This window comes from Equus przewalskii, chromosome 15 (assembly GCF_037783145.1).
Source record: "Equus przewalskii isolate Varuska chromosome 15, EquPr2, whole genome shotgun sequence".
NCBI lineage: Eukaryota > Metazoa > Chordata > Mammalia > Perissodactyla > Equidae > Equus > Equus przewalskii.
Window position 1 is genome coordinate 22548616 of NC_091845.1, and position 15936 is coordinate 22564551.

The 15936-nt window shown below is 39.8% G+C and overlaps 1 protein-coding gene across 3 annotated transcripts in view; it reads left to right on the top strand.

The window, feature by feature from the left end:
• The window catches only part of TAFA4 (TAFA chemokine like family member 4), a 148017-nt gene that overhangs the window by 121442 nt on the left and 10639 nt on the right, over nt 1-15936 (top strand). For all 3 annotated transcript variants that reach the window (XM_070576855.1, XM_070576856.1, XM_070576857.1), the window contains exon 4: nt 9341-9496. In XM_070576855.1, coding sequence (XP_070432956.1) covers nt 9341-9496 — 156 coding nt within the window. The remainder of the gene's footprint in view (nt 1-9340; nt 9497-15936) is intronic.

A 15936-nucleotide genomic window follows, 5' to 3' on the forward strand; every position in this document is an offset into this window, starting at 1 on the left:
TAAAAAGCCAATTTACAGCACACACACACAGGCACACATGGAAAGAGGCTTTCTCAGAAACGCAAGTGATCTCAAAAGATTTGTTTTGCCTGATCACGTTTCCGGAGTGACATCCTGATGTGAAGCATGTCAACTTTTTTCAGCCTGGGAAGTTAGAATTAATAAGTGACAGTCAACTCGGTCTGCCATAACAACATGCCACAGACTGGAGGGCTTAAACAACAGAAATTTATCTTCTCACAGTTCTAGAAGCTAGACGTCCAAGATCAGGGTGCCAGCAAATTCGGTTTCTGGTGAGGGCTCTCTTCCTGGCTCGCAGACAGCCCTCTCTCTGTGAGTGTGGAGAGAGGGAACTCTCTGCGGTCTCTTCCTCTTCTTATAAGGACACCAGTCCTATTGGATCAGGGCCCTGCCCTTAAGACCTCATTTAACCTTAATTGCCTTGCTAAAGGCCCTATCTCCAAATATAGTCACATTGGGGTTTAGGGCTTCAAACTATGAATTTGGGGGAACACAATTCAGTCCAGAACAGTTTGATGGAATACTTCTGAAATATGGGAAGATTTGGCCCACTAAAAAGTAGGTGATATCTTGATGTAACATTTGAAATTGTATGTTATTAATTCAGGCCTGCTTTTATATTACTGTTAAAGTGGAAGCTATTTTGTGTGTGTGTTTGTGTCTATTCATATTCATTGATGTCATGCATTCAAAAGATCAAGTTTCACTTAATGAAGCTCCTCTCAGAGCATTTATTCCATGGTGCTTATCCTCTCAAGATCTGTATCTTCTAATTGAGGGTGCGCTTAGTAAAGAATGGCAAATAGGTAGCAGACTTCTGAGTAAGAAAAATGTGGAGGGAAAGGCCTTAGAATAGGCATTGTTTTGAGTAGTGAGGGAAGAAAAAATTTTTTAAGACTAATTACGACTACTGAGCATAGGAAATTCTTAGATATCTTAAAAACTTAAGGTAAGAGACAGGGTGTGTTGGATTGGAACATATTCTTGTTTTGACTTTCAATCAGTTGTTGAAAATTTTTATTTGTAACATCTATTAGAATAGAACAATAGTAGTTATTCTCACAGAGACAGAGTGATTTAGGCAGATGGGCAGTTTTCTTTAAGTTGGGAACACAGGAGAAAGGAAAAGATAGGTAGGATGTAATTCCTAGATTGGATTTTGCTGCATGGCTTTTCAGGGAAAAAAATTGTAATATAGTATAGGGGCTGGCCCAGTGGCCAAGTGGTTAAAGTTCTGTGCACTCCGCTTCCATGGCCCGGGTTCACAGGTTCACATCCCAGGCACAGACCTACTCCACTCATCAGCCACACTGTGGAGGCATCCCATGTACAAAATACAGGAAGATTGGCACAGATGTTAGTTCAGGGTGAATCTTCCTCACCAAAAAAAAAAGAAAAACAATTGTCACATTGTGTAATATATCCTTCATTTTATAATTGCCTTTTGCTATATGATCATAAATGTCTACAAAAGCACTCAGTTTCTTCTCATTCCTCTCCTGCTCTTTATAACACAATTTCCAGCTATACTTATTGTTTCCAATTTCTCACTTTCTGCTGTCTGTGAAACTCATTCCAGTCATGACTTACCTCCATTTTTCTACTGATACTTTTCTTGTTAAGGCCACCAATGACCTTAACCTGGCACCATCCAGTGGTCCTCATCTTACTTGAATTCATAGCAGCATTTAACAGAATTACTCCCTCATTCTTGGTACCTTTGTCCACTGGGTTCCCAGAACACTATGCACTCACTCTTGGTTCTCTTTTTAGGTTACCGCCCACTGCTGCTCTTCTTCCAAACTCTTAACATTGAAGTCATTCTTTTCTTTATCCTCGGGCTACGGTTATTCCCTTGGGGATTTTATCTAGTCTCATGATTTTAAATAACATCCACATATTCCAGTGATGAGCAGATGTCCATCTTAACACTGGACTTCTCTCTTGAACTCCAAACTCAAATGTCTAACTGCCTATTTGACCTCCTCAGTTAGGTATCTAATCGGCATCTAAAACTTAACCGAGTTCCTAGTTTTTCCTCATTTACCTAAGAGACAACCCCATCCTTCTCGTTGTTCAAGGCAGCAACTTTAGAGTCAGCAGTGACCTCTCTCTCTTCCTCTCACATCTTACATTTAATCAATAGATCCTGTCACCTCTACCTTCTAAATATATTCAGAATCAAACCTTCTCTTACCATGTCCACTGCTGTGACCTTGGTCCAAGCCATCATCACCTCTCCCTGGATTACCATGACAGGAGTTGTGTCCCTGCTTCCATCCTTGCTCCTCTTTAGACTGTTCTGAACCTCCTTTAAAAATAGATGTCAGATGGGCTCATTCTAAGTTCAGGATTTCCAGGGGCTTCCCATCCCACAATGACCCCACAGTGACCCTTGAGGTCCCATGTAATCTGCTCGTTCACCCTCCATTATCTTTCTGGCATCATCTCTTATTAATCGTCCCTTCTCTCACATAGCTCCAGTTATGAGGGCCTCTTCTCCTCAGACGTCTGTAAGGGTTGTTCCCTCACCTGCTTTCATTTCTCACTCAAATGTTCGATTCTTCGGCCCTCTCTATTTTCAGGTGCATCTTGCCTGCTTTGTGTTTCTGTCATCACTAAATGTGAAAGGTCCTTGATCAAGAGGATTTTTTTGGCCTTTTTTGCTCAGCATTATGTTTCCATGTGCCTAGCACAGAGTAAATGCTCAACGAATATTTACTGAATAAATATGTAAACAAAAGTCACTTATTCAACATATGTGGTGTTTCCAATAGTGTACTATATTCATTAAGCACTTTAATTTAAACTTTATAACCATCATGGGAGGTAGAAAATATACTACTTCTATATGAGAAAAGTGATATTGAGAGACTCAAACTCCCCAAGCCTGGATGCTGGCATTCCAGCTCAGCAATTCTGACTCCGGTCCAGTGTCCTCTCCTGTGTCCCCAGCAGGTAAGGAGAAGTCCATTTCCACCTTCAGAGAACTGTCAGATATTTCCATTTGGTATCTCTACTTTTTGAGTCCAGAGGTGTGTCTCTTCTTTATGGCTCCATCCTCAACCCGGCAGGGGGTCTGGTACATGGGAGGGGCTTAGAGATACTTGTTTCCACAGCTAAGTTACCAAGTTTGTCCAGCTGATGGTCCCATGGGTACCATCGTCTTAACTCCTTTACTTGACATCTCCCTTTGTGACTAAAAACCAAATTGGGGCATGGATAGGGGAAGAAAGTTGAGAATTGTAAGGGAACCACAACTGGGAATACTGGGTGTGTTTGCCAAAGGCAGTGTCCATCCACGGCCTCACTTTCTGCTTTCATTTCATGAAATCTTGTTTTCAGCCTTCTCTTTCCTCTGTTCTGCTCCCATGGAGAGAAAGGCTGAGAATGCCATAGAAAACTACACTCAAATCAAATAAATGCCTTTTAAGAAGATCAGTGGAGAGTGAGGCTTCCCTTTGAGGGTGTATTTTCTTGTGCTGGGCAGGAGGAGGAAGGGGAAAAAGGATTTGAACAAAAGGAAAAGGATCTAAGAGAAATAATCGCATGAAGAAAGTCACCCTAATCTGATGCCTTCTGTCTATCAGCTTTCAAGTAATTTCAACTGAAGAACTTCTGTTGCAGATGTGGTTTTGTATTTTATCCCTTTTATAGTGGAAAGGCCCTGACTGCACTGGGACAAATGGGTATTTTCTCTGTTGTTCGCAACTTTTCTTAAAAGTATATTTAATAAGAAAAGAAAGATATGCATTTAAGCAGTTTACTCTCCAGATAAAGTTAATCCATCCTCTATAGCAATCCCAAAGCAATCAATTTTTGTTGTAAGGATTATCATAACGCTTTTAATGCTTTCTACAGTAACTATTTTGCTGAGCAGGAACCAGGCATCTTACATTTTACAGTCCTGCCACTATTTTAAGTCACCTTTTTTGAAAAGAAAATATGCAACCGGTTTGCAAGTTCAGCAGTGTGGAAAGGAATCAAGGAAGAGTTTCAAGTTTCCCCACTTAGAAAATATGTCTCCAAGAGCACTGAGAACAGCATGTGGCACATAGTACACTGTATCTAAGTGTTGGTTACATTTATAGAACTAAATACTCTCCCATCTTCCTCCTGAGACAAAACCAGAAGGGAAATGGCCCAGCAACTGACAAGCATTAACAGACAGCACGAAGGGGAGAGTGTTTTGTTTTCTCTGTGGCCAGTTTCTCTCCAGAGGGCAGCAGCTCCACTTCTGGAGAATTCCCTTTCACCTATTCCAGTTGACACCTTGAAACTCTAAAGTAAACCCCATATGAGAAGTTTCAGCTACAACCTCAGTTATTGCATGGGTCTTATGTGTGTGTATTTAGCTTTAGTTTACAAGATGGATCCCCAAATAAAATGTTGCCCGCTATTTAAGAGGAAAAATGCACCTTTGTTTTAAGTGAATTTACTCAAAGTGTCTAGTTGTGTGACCCTGGACAAATTAATTTTTGCAGATTTTGTTAAATGTAAAATAGGAATAAAAATAGTATCTACTTCATAGTGTTTTTATAAGATTACATTGGATAATATTTATAAGGAATTTAGAACTGTGCCTATAAGCTACCATATTTTATCAAGTCTAAAATGGCATCAATTGTGAGATACACTTCTATTTTGTGTATTTCTAAGAAAGAAAAGCAATGCCAATTATAATGGGAAGACGCTATCAGTTGTGACACCTCCTGACATGTTAAAAGATGAAAAAAGTATGGATCCTCAAATCAATGAAGTACCATAGTCAGTGCTAAATAAATGAATAAAATCCTAGACCAGGCGAGCTGATTATTCAGGGACAAGTTTGAATAGAAAAAAAATCTATTTGCATTTGTGAATGGTTATCTAAATAGCAACAAAATTCTAAGCAAACTATAATACTAATCAACGTCCAAATGACTTCTTGACTATTCTAAGAAGTTACTAAAGCATATTTCTTTCATTTTCTTAATGAGGTTTAAAGCCGCCTTCTTTATAGACTCTCTCGGGTCATTTAAAATCTAATTAAGGCATGATGATGGCTGTTCTAGATTGTGTCTCTTCCCCACCCCCTAAATTCATATGTTGGAGCCCTAACCCCCAAATGTGACTGTATTTGGAGACAAGATCTGTGAGGAGGTGATAAAGGAGGTCATAAAGATGGGGCCTTAATCTGATAAGGCTGGCAGGTGTCCATCTGAAAACAAGGAAGAGACACCAGAGAGCTCTCTCTCTGCCATGTGAGGACACAGTGAGAAGGCAGCTGTCACATGCCAGGAAGAGCACTCTCACTGAATTGGCCAGCACCCTGCTCTGGGACTTCTAGCCTCCGGATCTGTGAGAAATAAATGTCTGTTGTTGAAGCCACCCAGTCTTGGTGCTTTGTTATGGCAGCCAAGCCAACTGAGACAATGGCCAACACAGAGGGCAGGCACTGAGAGAGGACCGAGGATGAATTCACCCTGCTTCCCTCACATGGCTAGTCATTAGTCATCAAGGAATGTTTGACCTGAAGGTGCTTATTTGCGTTTGGAAACCAGAAAAAGGATCTCCCCATGAACACTTCCCAGTCCTTATTTTTCTGCTTACTCAACGCTAAATTCCCATGCTACTTTACTGACATTGTAATTGCTATTTTTATTTATATATATATATTTTTTACAGTTGTATTCAGCTACCTTTGGGAAATCAACATTCTTGTTGTGAACATTTAATTAGGTTTATAGTTTTAATTGCTTCTTTCATATTTATGCTTCCGTAGTAGATGGAAAACTTTCTCTCCTGCTGGTGGTTTGATTCTCTGGGTACTGGTTCTGCTTTTATGTGTTTTACAAATGAAACTTTGCCTTAGTATTTGTTCTTGCCAGTAATTGAATTTTGCTTCCATCGACATTTAAGATAGTATGAGAGGGGAGGGCCAGGAAAAATTCAGAATAATATAGAGGTTATTATGTGGAAGGCCTATCTTTATGGATTAAAAATCTGAATTATGGAATGTTTTTAAACTGGTTTTGTTATGGGAAACATGTGCATCAAGCAAAACACTAACCCATGGGAATCCTTGGGGAAACCTGTTTTAGTGAGTAGATGAGATTGCTTGTAATTCATGGAACAATTTATATGTAAATGGTCTACCTGAAAATCATGAGAGTGCTCCAGAACACTTGAAAAGGTTGTCTCTCATTAATAATTTCTAAACATTGCCTCTGCAATCTTGTTTACATTGTTTTTTATCAGAGCAAATGTAAGTCTCTCCATCCTGGTATAGCCAGAGTTGGTGTATTAGTTATCTATTGCTGTGTAACAAATCAGCCCAAATCTTAGAAGCTTAAAACAATCAACATACATTATTTCACACAGTCTCTGAGCATCAGGGTGGTCCTGCCTCAGGGTTATTAGATTGCAATTAACCTGTTGGCTGAGGTTGTAGTCTCTGAAGATTTGACTAGGGCTGTAAGATCTACTTCCAAACTCACTCATGTGACTGATGGCAGTAGACTTAGTTCCTGGCCACAGGGGCCTCTCCATAGGAGCTGTACCCAACCTAGTTTCCCCCAGAGTGAGTGCTGAGCAAGCGAGTGCACCACTGTCTTTTATAACCTAACTGTGGGAGTGACAAACCCTCACTTCTGCTGCTGTATGCTATTGGCACACAGTCCAACTGTGGTCCAGTGTGGTAGGGATTCTGCTTATCAGCTCATTTATCGTTCTGTTGGCAGGAAACTTCAGTTCCTCACCACATGGGCCTCTCGAAAGGGCCACTCATTCCATGGCTTCCCCAGGTGAGTGATCTGAGAGGCACAGAGAGAGTGGCCACCTAATCCTAGGAGTGACATACTGTCATTTCAGCTGCATGCTATTGGTCATAAAGACCAACCCTGGTACCATGTGCACAAAGGTGTGGATACTAGAAGGCAGGGATGATTGGGGACCATCTTAGAGGGTGGCTGCCACAACTGATATAATGTTGAGCAGAATGACAGACTCATAGAGTAAAATTATTCACTCACGGCCAGCCATGAGAATGGCTCCACTTACCATTAACCTGAATTCTCTCTTGGATCTGCAATCTCCTGATAATCTTCCAATAAGTTCTCCTTGGATTAAGTTAGCTCAGATGAGTTTTTGTTGTTATAACGAAAGACTCCTAACTGATAAAATGGATTCCAATGCAAATTAAACTTCAACTACTGTCTGTTTGTTACAGGACTATGGAAGTTAGATTTCTCATTATTGGTGATGGGAGATAACAATATAGAATTGTGGAGAGGGGCGGCCCGGTGGCTCAGCGGTTAAGTGTGCATGTTCCACTTCGGTGGCCTGGGGTTCACCGGTTCGGATCCTGGGTGCGGGATATGGCATCACTTGGCAAGCCATGGTGTGGTAGGCGTCCCACATATAAAGTAGAGGAAGATGGGCACGGATGTTAGCTCAGGGCCAGTCTTCCTCAGCAAAAAGAAGAGGATTGGCACATGTTAGCTCAGTGCTAATCTTCCTCAAAAAAAAAAAAAAAAGAATTGTGGAAAAAGTAGCAAGAACCTATGGTACTAAGTCGGAATTGGAGATAGCAATGTGAAGTTATATGCTGTACATAGACACACACTTCCTAGATCTGTCTACCCTTTCAGCCCAAATCACTCCCTAGCAGCAATGAGTAAGCCTATGTGCCAGGATCTTGGTTTCTAAATATGATGCCCCGCTAAAAACAATCCGGGCTCCTTGGAGAAAAATGATGAGGGCAGAGAAAATATGAGGTGAGACTAGCACATCTTTTGAGCCAGAAAATTAGCAAGATCTCAGAGAATAACGGGGATATGTCAAAATGACACAGCTGTCAGTTTGAAAGATCTCCTGCAGTCTATATTTGAGAGAATTTGAACATTAATATAGAATCAGTTTTGCAACCATCGTAATAATTGATTCTGGTGGAAATCATCAATGGATGCTAAAACTAGTGGGTAAAAGTTTGGTGAAGAATAGGATATTTACATAGTCTCACCATATCTCCCCTTAAAATGCTTGTTAATTACAAAGGGAAAAATAGTACCTTTACAAATCCCGAAAGCTGGCAGACACCACCTTAACCATGTGATTAAAGGTAATAGCACCAATAATGGGACAAATGACGTCATGTCCCTCCTGATATGATGCACTGAGAAGAACATAGTGTCACTCTGGGGTATTCTACTAAAAATGTATTACCTGAATCTAATCAAGAGGAAACGTCAGGCAAAATCAAAGTGAGGGACATTCTAGAAAATAACTGGTATGGATTCCTTAAAAATGTCAAGGTTAGGAAAGATAAGGACTGAAGAATAGTTTCTGCTTAAAGAAGGCTAAAGAAATGGGACAACTGAATGTAATGTAGGCCCCTCAGTTGGATCCTGAGCAGGGGAATAAATGGCTATAAAGGACATTATTGGGACAATTGGCAAAATTTGACAATAGGCTGCAGGTTATGTAATAGTATTGTATCAATGTCAAATTTTCTGATTTGTAAGAGAATCTTTGTTTAGGAAATACACACTGAAGTATTTAGGGCTAGAAGGGTATCATGTCTGCAACTTCCTGTCAAATGGCTCAGAAAAAGTTATGAAAGACAATGAATGATAAGGCAGATGGGGTCACATGCTAACAGTTACTGAATCTGGAAAAGGTCTTGTATTAGGTTGCTATTGCTGCTGCGACAAATTTCCATAAATTCAGCTTGTTTCTGTAGGTCATAAGTCTGGCCCAGTGTGGCTGGATTAAATCAAGGTATCAGCAAGATTGCATTCCTTTATGGAGACTCTGGGGAAGAATCTGCTTCCACGTGCTTTCAGGTTAATGGGAGAAATCAGTTCCTTGTGGTTGAAGGACTAAGGTCTCCATTTCCTTGTCTTTTGGCTCCCTCCATCTTCAAGCCAGCAATGGTGCTTTGAGTCCTTCTCAAGCTTTGAATCTCTTACTTCTCCTTCTAAGGGCTCATGCATCACATTAGCCTTACTTGGTGACCCAGGATAATCTCCCTTTTTAAAAATCAACCAATTAGTAATCTTAATTACATCTGCAAAATCTCTTCTGCCATGTAGGTAATGTAACATAACCATGAAGATCTTGAGGACCAAATTTCTTTCTACTATTGGTTCATAGGAGTTTTTTCCCTTATTCTTGCCACCTTTATGTAAATTTGAAACTACGTCAAAATAAAAAATGACATAGATTCACAAGCATAGCACAGGAAGTTGGAAAATGTAGTCATGGTCATTCGCATTCTTCGTGGTTTCATTTTCTCCTAACAGCACTGCATCTCTTTTTCTCCCCCATTGCTTACCAGGTCACCACCAAATCAAGCAAGGGACCTGTGAGGTAGTTGCTGTGCACCGGTGCTGTAACAAGAACCGCATAGAAGAGCGATCACAAACTGTCAAGTGTTCTTGCTTCCCTGGACAGGTTGCTGGCACAACTCGGGCTCAGCCTTCTTGTGTTGAAGGTAAGACCTTTCTGATCAGTTCCTCCAATATTGCAAAAGGACGTAGAACTACCAAGAACTTCCCTACTTTACTATCTTTGCAATGCAAAGAAAAGTAGTTTCCTTCTAGGGCAGCGTCATTCCAAAAGTGAACATAAATATAACTCCACAAATTTCTTAATGAGTAAGGTGAGTTATTAGTGATGTCTCCCAAGAAGTAGCAGTGGGGAGTTCCATTCCCAGAAAATCGGGAAGATGTGCTTTGATTTCTTCTGGCCCCGCTGTATCTCCAGATCTCCCCCATCAAAGCAGTTTCCTCCCTAGAGATGCTCTTATTCCTGCTCTCAAATTCTATACTCCAAAAACAGCAGCCTGGTTGTCTCACTTCATGTTTAATGTTATAGATTAAAAATCTCTTCTTTCCTAGTTTATTATTTTAACAAACATTTATACAACATCTTCTTTGGAGCAACTTCTCTGAGAATAGTTTGGGATCATGTATCATTCATTTGTTGTTTCCCAATCTTCCAGCAGAGTACTATGCCAATAGTTAAAAAAAAAAAAAAAAATGAATGACTGTTGATGGTTGTGGATGGAGGACTGGGATTGATTCCTTTTGATGCCTGGCTCCTTCTAGCAGACACCTTGTTAGAAACAAGTATTAGTCCCCAGGGGAACAGATACATGAGGTTAAGCCTTGTAGCAGTGTCTCTACAGTGGTGTGAAACCTCCCTGAAATTGAGCACTTCCAATCTTATCTGATGCATGTCTAAAGGTCAACAGTTAGAACACACACACACATTCTTAACTCCAGATCTTATTGCAGAATCAAAAATGATAGCTGACTTACCCACATCCCACCTACCCTACCAAACACAGACACTGATTGGTGGGTTGTATGATTACGAATGGTGTTGTCACAGGCTGATCTCAGCCACCTTTAAAGCCAGGAAGTGAAAGGGGAAAATTGCCCATTTACAATTCCTTATCAGAAACCGTGGGGGCCAAATGTGTTGCGGAATTCAGATTTTATCAGATTTTACAAAGGTAACATAGTGTACATACTATCTGTTACCTAACAAACCTTCTCCAGTCTTCTCCATGTCTTCTCCAGTGGTACCCATAATCACAGATATTAATATTTCTATAGTGAAATAAGTGAATATTCATGCAGAATGAGATAAAGCAAGAAGAACCTCATGTTAACTAAGCTAGGTTTGGCTGCCATCTTACAGAAATCCTTTCTATTTTCAGAGCTTTGTAGATTTGGGGGTTATAGATAAAGGATCATGGACCTATAAAAGAATATGAAGATCTTTAACATTAAAAAAAATAGCATTTAAAAGAAATTTGCTAAGTTCCTCTCCTCCTCCTCTTGGGCAGTTTAGTATATTTATTTTCTCCATCAACTGAATCCTAATCATAGCCATTCTGTTCCCTTACTGTCTCTCAAATCAGTCCACTTATCTCTACCCCACTGTTACCTCCACTTCTAGGAGTGAACATAACATCTTGCTGAGCTTACTACTACTCCTAGTCTTCCATTTTCCACCCCGTAGCCAGAATGATCCTCCTACAAAAACAGAACTGATCATGTCACTCTCATTCTTAAAACCACGCTTTAATGACTTCCCACTGTCTGTAAAATAAAATCTAAATTCTTTACCATGGCTTATGAAGCCCTGCGTAATATGACTGTCTCACTTCTCTCTTTCATCTACTCCACTCCATCCAACCTGGGGTCCTTCCCTTCCCTTTCATCTTTGTGCTTCACTTGTCTATACCCTTTGCCTGAATTGCCCTCTTCTTCGCAATACACATTTTGTCTACTTAATTCCTACTTTCCTTTCACATCTTTTGTATGTTCTTGTATCTCCCCGTACTTCCAGTTCATGACATGCATCCCTATTTTGTTGTAAAAACTTGTGGAATATATGCCTTCTTTTTAGTCCGCAAGTTGCTTGAGGACAGGAATTGGGTCTCTTTTTACACCTCCTCTCACTGACAGGAGGATTAGTGAGTTTTAGCACAGTGGAGAATTAATTCACCTTCACTAATCACCGATTGTTTTCTAAAGGTAACCACTGTGTTTGCTTGTCTCTGTAGACTTCAGACTTCTGCAGGAACTTAGAAATCATAATATAAACTATATTTATGCTTTGTCTAGCCCAGAATCTTTGGCTATAAAAAATCTTATATATCTAAATAATGTTTTACAATACTCAGAGCACTTTTATTGGTACTTGGCAAGTATGAATAGGGTAGAGATTACTATTAGCATCTTTCTCTTAGTAAAGGAAGTATTAATACCTTACCCTAAATTAGCTTGTTTTGTATACAGGCAGAATCCCCTTTGGTTACCACCCTGGGGGTAATAACTACATTTTCTCTTTGGTCAATATATTTTTCTGTATATTTGTGTATTTAAATCTGTAGAAAATGTGGTAGAATGTGTGTTATACACAAATGGTATCACATTGGATATTTCTTAATCCCACCTGCTTTATTCCTATCAATATTAGGTTGTTTTTTAATTGCTCCACAGCATTCCATTGTATGGATGGGTCATAATTTATTTAGCCATTCCTCTACTGAAGGACATTTTGGTGTCTATGGCAAAGCAAACAGACTCGCAGTCTAACTAAATGATTTCCCTAGTGTCATGGGATCAGCAAGTGATGGTGATGAATGATTTGGTGTCTGAGCAGAGTCTGTGCAGTAGAATGTTTTGTGATGATGCAAATATTCTTTCTATATATGTCTGTCGCTGTATGTGATGATGTGTATGGGTCCAATATGGTCGATAGCCACTAGCCACCAGTGGCTGTTGAGCATTTGACATGTGACGACGGTGAATTTAAATTTAAATGGGAACTTGTAACTAGAACCTTCTCTATTGGACAGCGCAGGATAAACTTTATGTAAATATATAACTTTGGTGCAACATTTGTGTGCAGAGAATGCTAAACCTCTGAAAGATGCAATTGTGACTGTGTTTTCATATTTGTGTCCCCTGCACCTAGCATTGCCTGGCAAACAGTCAGTGTTCAATGACTGTTTATTGGATCAAAGTCACTGGGGAAGGTGTAGAAAGTTGTAGTTTAGGCTCTGGTTAGGATTTATGTCTGTTTTCATATCCCGATGTTCTTTTATTCCTTATCTGAATATGTTTCCATTAGGGCTTTTTAGGTTTACCTGCTTAATCTTTATCCCATAATAATTATGCAGTAGCATGCTGCTAATTGGCACGTGGGAAGGCCTAGTCTCTGCTCTTCTGTTCCTCTTATCTTATTTGTCAATAAGAATAGAGAAGATCTAAAATATAAAATTCACTGGAATTTACATTTAAATTAAAACAAAGACAAGAAGATGTTGGAGTGGGGCAGTAATTAATGTTGGCCTAGAAATTGGAATATCCTTATGCATTTTGTTAATTCACACCACAGATGCTTATCTGGTGTTTTCACTGCTTTTCCATAGAATCATAGCTTTCATTAGTTAAACAGGAAGAAAAATTAGCTGTTCCCCCCCTCAACAAGCTTTTTTTGTTATAATTAACTTATGAAATCCCCCTGGATTATTGAAATGTATCTTTCATACACATTTGGGATTTGGTAGATAGGATAGGCTATGGTTACTTGAGTCCTAAAACAAACAACTGTTTAGCTGGTAAGAATTCTTCCTTTTGAATATTGTTCTGGCACATACAAGACTGTTTGGTGGTGGGAACTGTATTCTACACATTTATCACAATACAGCTCTATAGAGATAATGCTGAATGGTTTTATGATAAAATGAGATAAATGTGTAATACAATAAAGCTTAATTTATTTTGTCAAAGCCAATGCTTTCTAAACATCCTCTTTACCGAAGATTAATAAGACAAAATCTCGGGCATGGGAGGCGGTTACTTTGTAAAGGTATTCTTTTTCTTTCTTTTGGTGATGCCCGAATTTCTTCTGTTTTTCTGAGATGTCAGAAGAGAGTTGCTGTTTGCGCTGCAGACAACTTTTGTGGCTTTGCGGACTATGTGATGAGACACAGGTCTGTCTTTAAGATGTGATTTCACAAGGTTGTCTTACTGGCTCTGTTCTCTGTGCCACCAAAAAGATGCAGCAGCTTTCTGACTCTTCTCGGTGGCAGTCAGGTGAATGACAGCGAGTGCGCTTTACAAAAGCACTTGAGTTGGAAGGACATGCACCTTGCTTTTGTTGTTTCATTCATCAAGCTTTCATTTAGCACTTTTATGCTTGGCATGTCCTGGATGCTGGGAGGGAGGAGGAGGATTAGGCTCAGGTCCTGCTTTCAAGGAGCCCACAGTTTACTAGGAAAGATAGACAGTTAAACTCTAGTAAATGAAGGACTCCAGGAGACAGTGGAGAAAGCCATCAGGGATGGTGCCCCTGAGAAGCAATGGGTCTGACTTTACCAGGTAGGACGTAACTAGGGAGTGGAGCAGCGTAAAGCATATAAGCATGAGTGGGACAAGCCTGGGACCTGGGAGTAGCTGAGTCAGGCTCGGAAATGGTAGAAGAGAAGGCTGGAGATGCAAACAGAGCTCTTGACAGTAGAGGGCTAAGGTGAAATCAAATTTTAGGATTTAATTCCTGCCCTGTGGGAATTTGTATTATAGGAGAGTGGATGAAGCCAAGTGTGCCAATAAGAAAGGATCTGAAGTGCTCTGAACAAAGTCCATATGAAAAGAGAGAGAGAGAGAGAGAGAGAGAGAGAGAGAGAGAGAGCACCCGTGCATGTGTGCATAGACTTGTGGAATTGCCCACACAGGGGCCAGGAAGGAAGACATGGGATAGTGCTGGCATGGGGTTTACCATGGATTAGGATTATTTTTACAAAGCACAGCTTTGATGAGGTCTGATGAATTACCACGGCCTCTTATTCTGGGCTGAGTACGTCTGTAGAACCATAAATCAGTGTTTCTCAACCAGGTTGATTTTGCCCCCATGGGGACACTGGATAATGTCTGGAGACACTTTTGGTCGTTACACTGGGGCAGAGAGTGCTGCTGTCATCTAGAAGCTAGAGGCCAAGGATGCTGCAAAATATCTTACCAGGCACTAGATAGACTCCTACAGTAAAGAATTTTCCAGCCCGAAATGTCACTAGTGTCAAGATCGAGAAACGCTGCCTCAGAGGTCCCCATATACGCAGATGTACTTGTGTGAGGTAGTATTTCGCTGAGGGGAAAAACTCAGATCGCAAAAGATCAGTCTATATAAATCTGTCCACTGCTGCACTCAGTACCTCCGTGTACTTTGTGGAAATAGCAACACTGTGTTATTTGTGAAATGTGTGAACAAGTAAAAGCCTCCCTTAAAAACAAAAAATCAGAGTGCTCCAACTCCTGCTTTTGTGCTTGTTACCTGGGTCAGGTCAGAATGGACTCTTTTCTTAAAATAACAAGAAATACAAATTGGCAGGGCTTTCCACCATCTATCTTAAAAGTTAATAAATGGCTTAATTTTTACAGAACACAGTGAGTGCCTTGAAATAATGGTGGTAAGAGCAAAATAGCTAAAGCTAAAATACATTAATATCTCACAGCATATTCTTGTGACCGTTCCCATTTTCTAGATGATATATATTCTGGGAAGATATATTCTTCGTCTTACTGTCCATATTTTTGGTATAAAAACACACTTTTCTTTAGAAAAGCTTTCACTCTGTGTAAACACCACTAAAGTCAGTCAACAAATGAGAGACCAACTCTTGAGAAGTGAGCTTGTCCTTTGTTAGTCTTATTTGAAGGTGGGTTTATCTAAATAGCTATATAAATACATATTGTGTTTTATTTAGTGGGGTGATATTTATGTGGGACAGGGATAGCAAAAAACCTCCATTTATTTTGTACAATAGAGAGTAAAGAAAATGCACCAAAATAGCTAATTAGTCATCTATTTTCACCTAGAAAACATTATAGAAAGTACTAGTTGCTACCACAAAACTATGGCTTCACGATCTCTTTTTTTTCTTCATTTCTGCGTAAAACTAAGAATTCATTATAAGATGGCAGCCTGAAGATAGGCATATTTTGTGTTTTTGTAAGTCAGGAAGGCGTGGGGCTTTTTAAAGAATTTTATTTTAAAAATAGAAGTGGTAAGACACTTTCTCATTTAAAGTGTATTATGGTATTTTGTAACAGAAAAAAATATATATGCCTCCTACAAATGTATTTTCCTGTGGAGATGAGGCTCAGTTAAGTGGGCAGATGTTCTCAAGAGTTGTTTTAATAGAATCCTCCTTCTGAGTCCTTTGTCCCACTCAGCCTGGCTCAGCATACACAAAGCTTAAACTTCCTGGCTGTTTAATCACCGCGTTCACTGTCAGGTCAAACCCGGGCTTGGTTCTCATCTTAGCTGTAAGTTCCTTCGTCAATCTTGAACTTGTAAAGAAATTTGAGACTTATTTTGGCTACTGTCATGGCTGTTATTATGTCTCTTGTT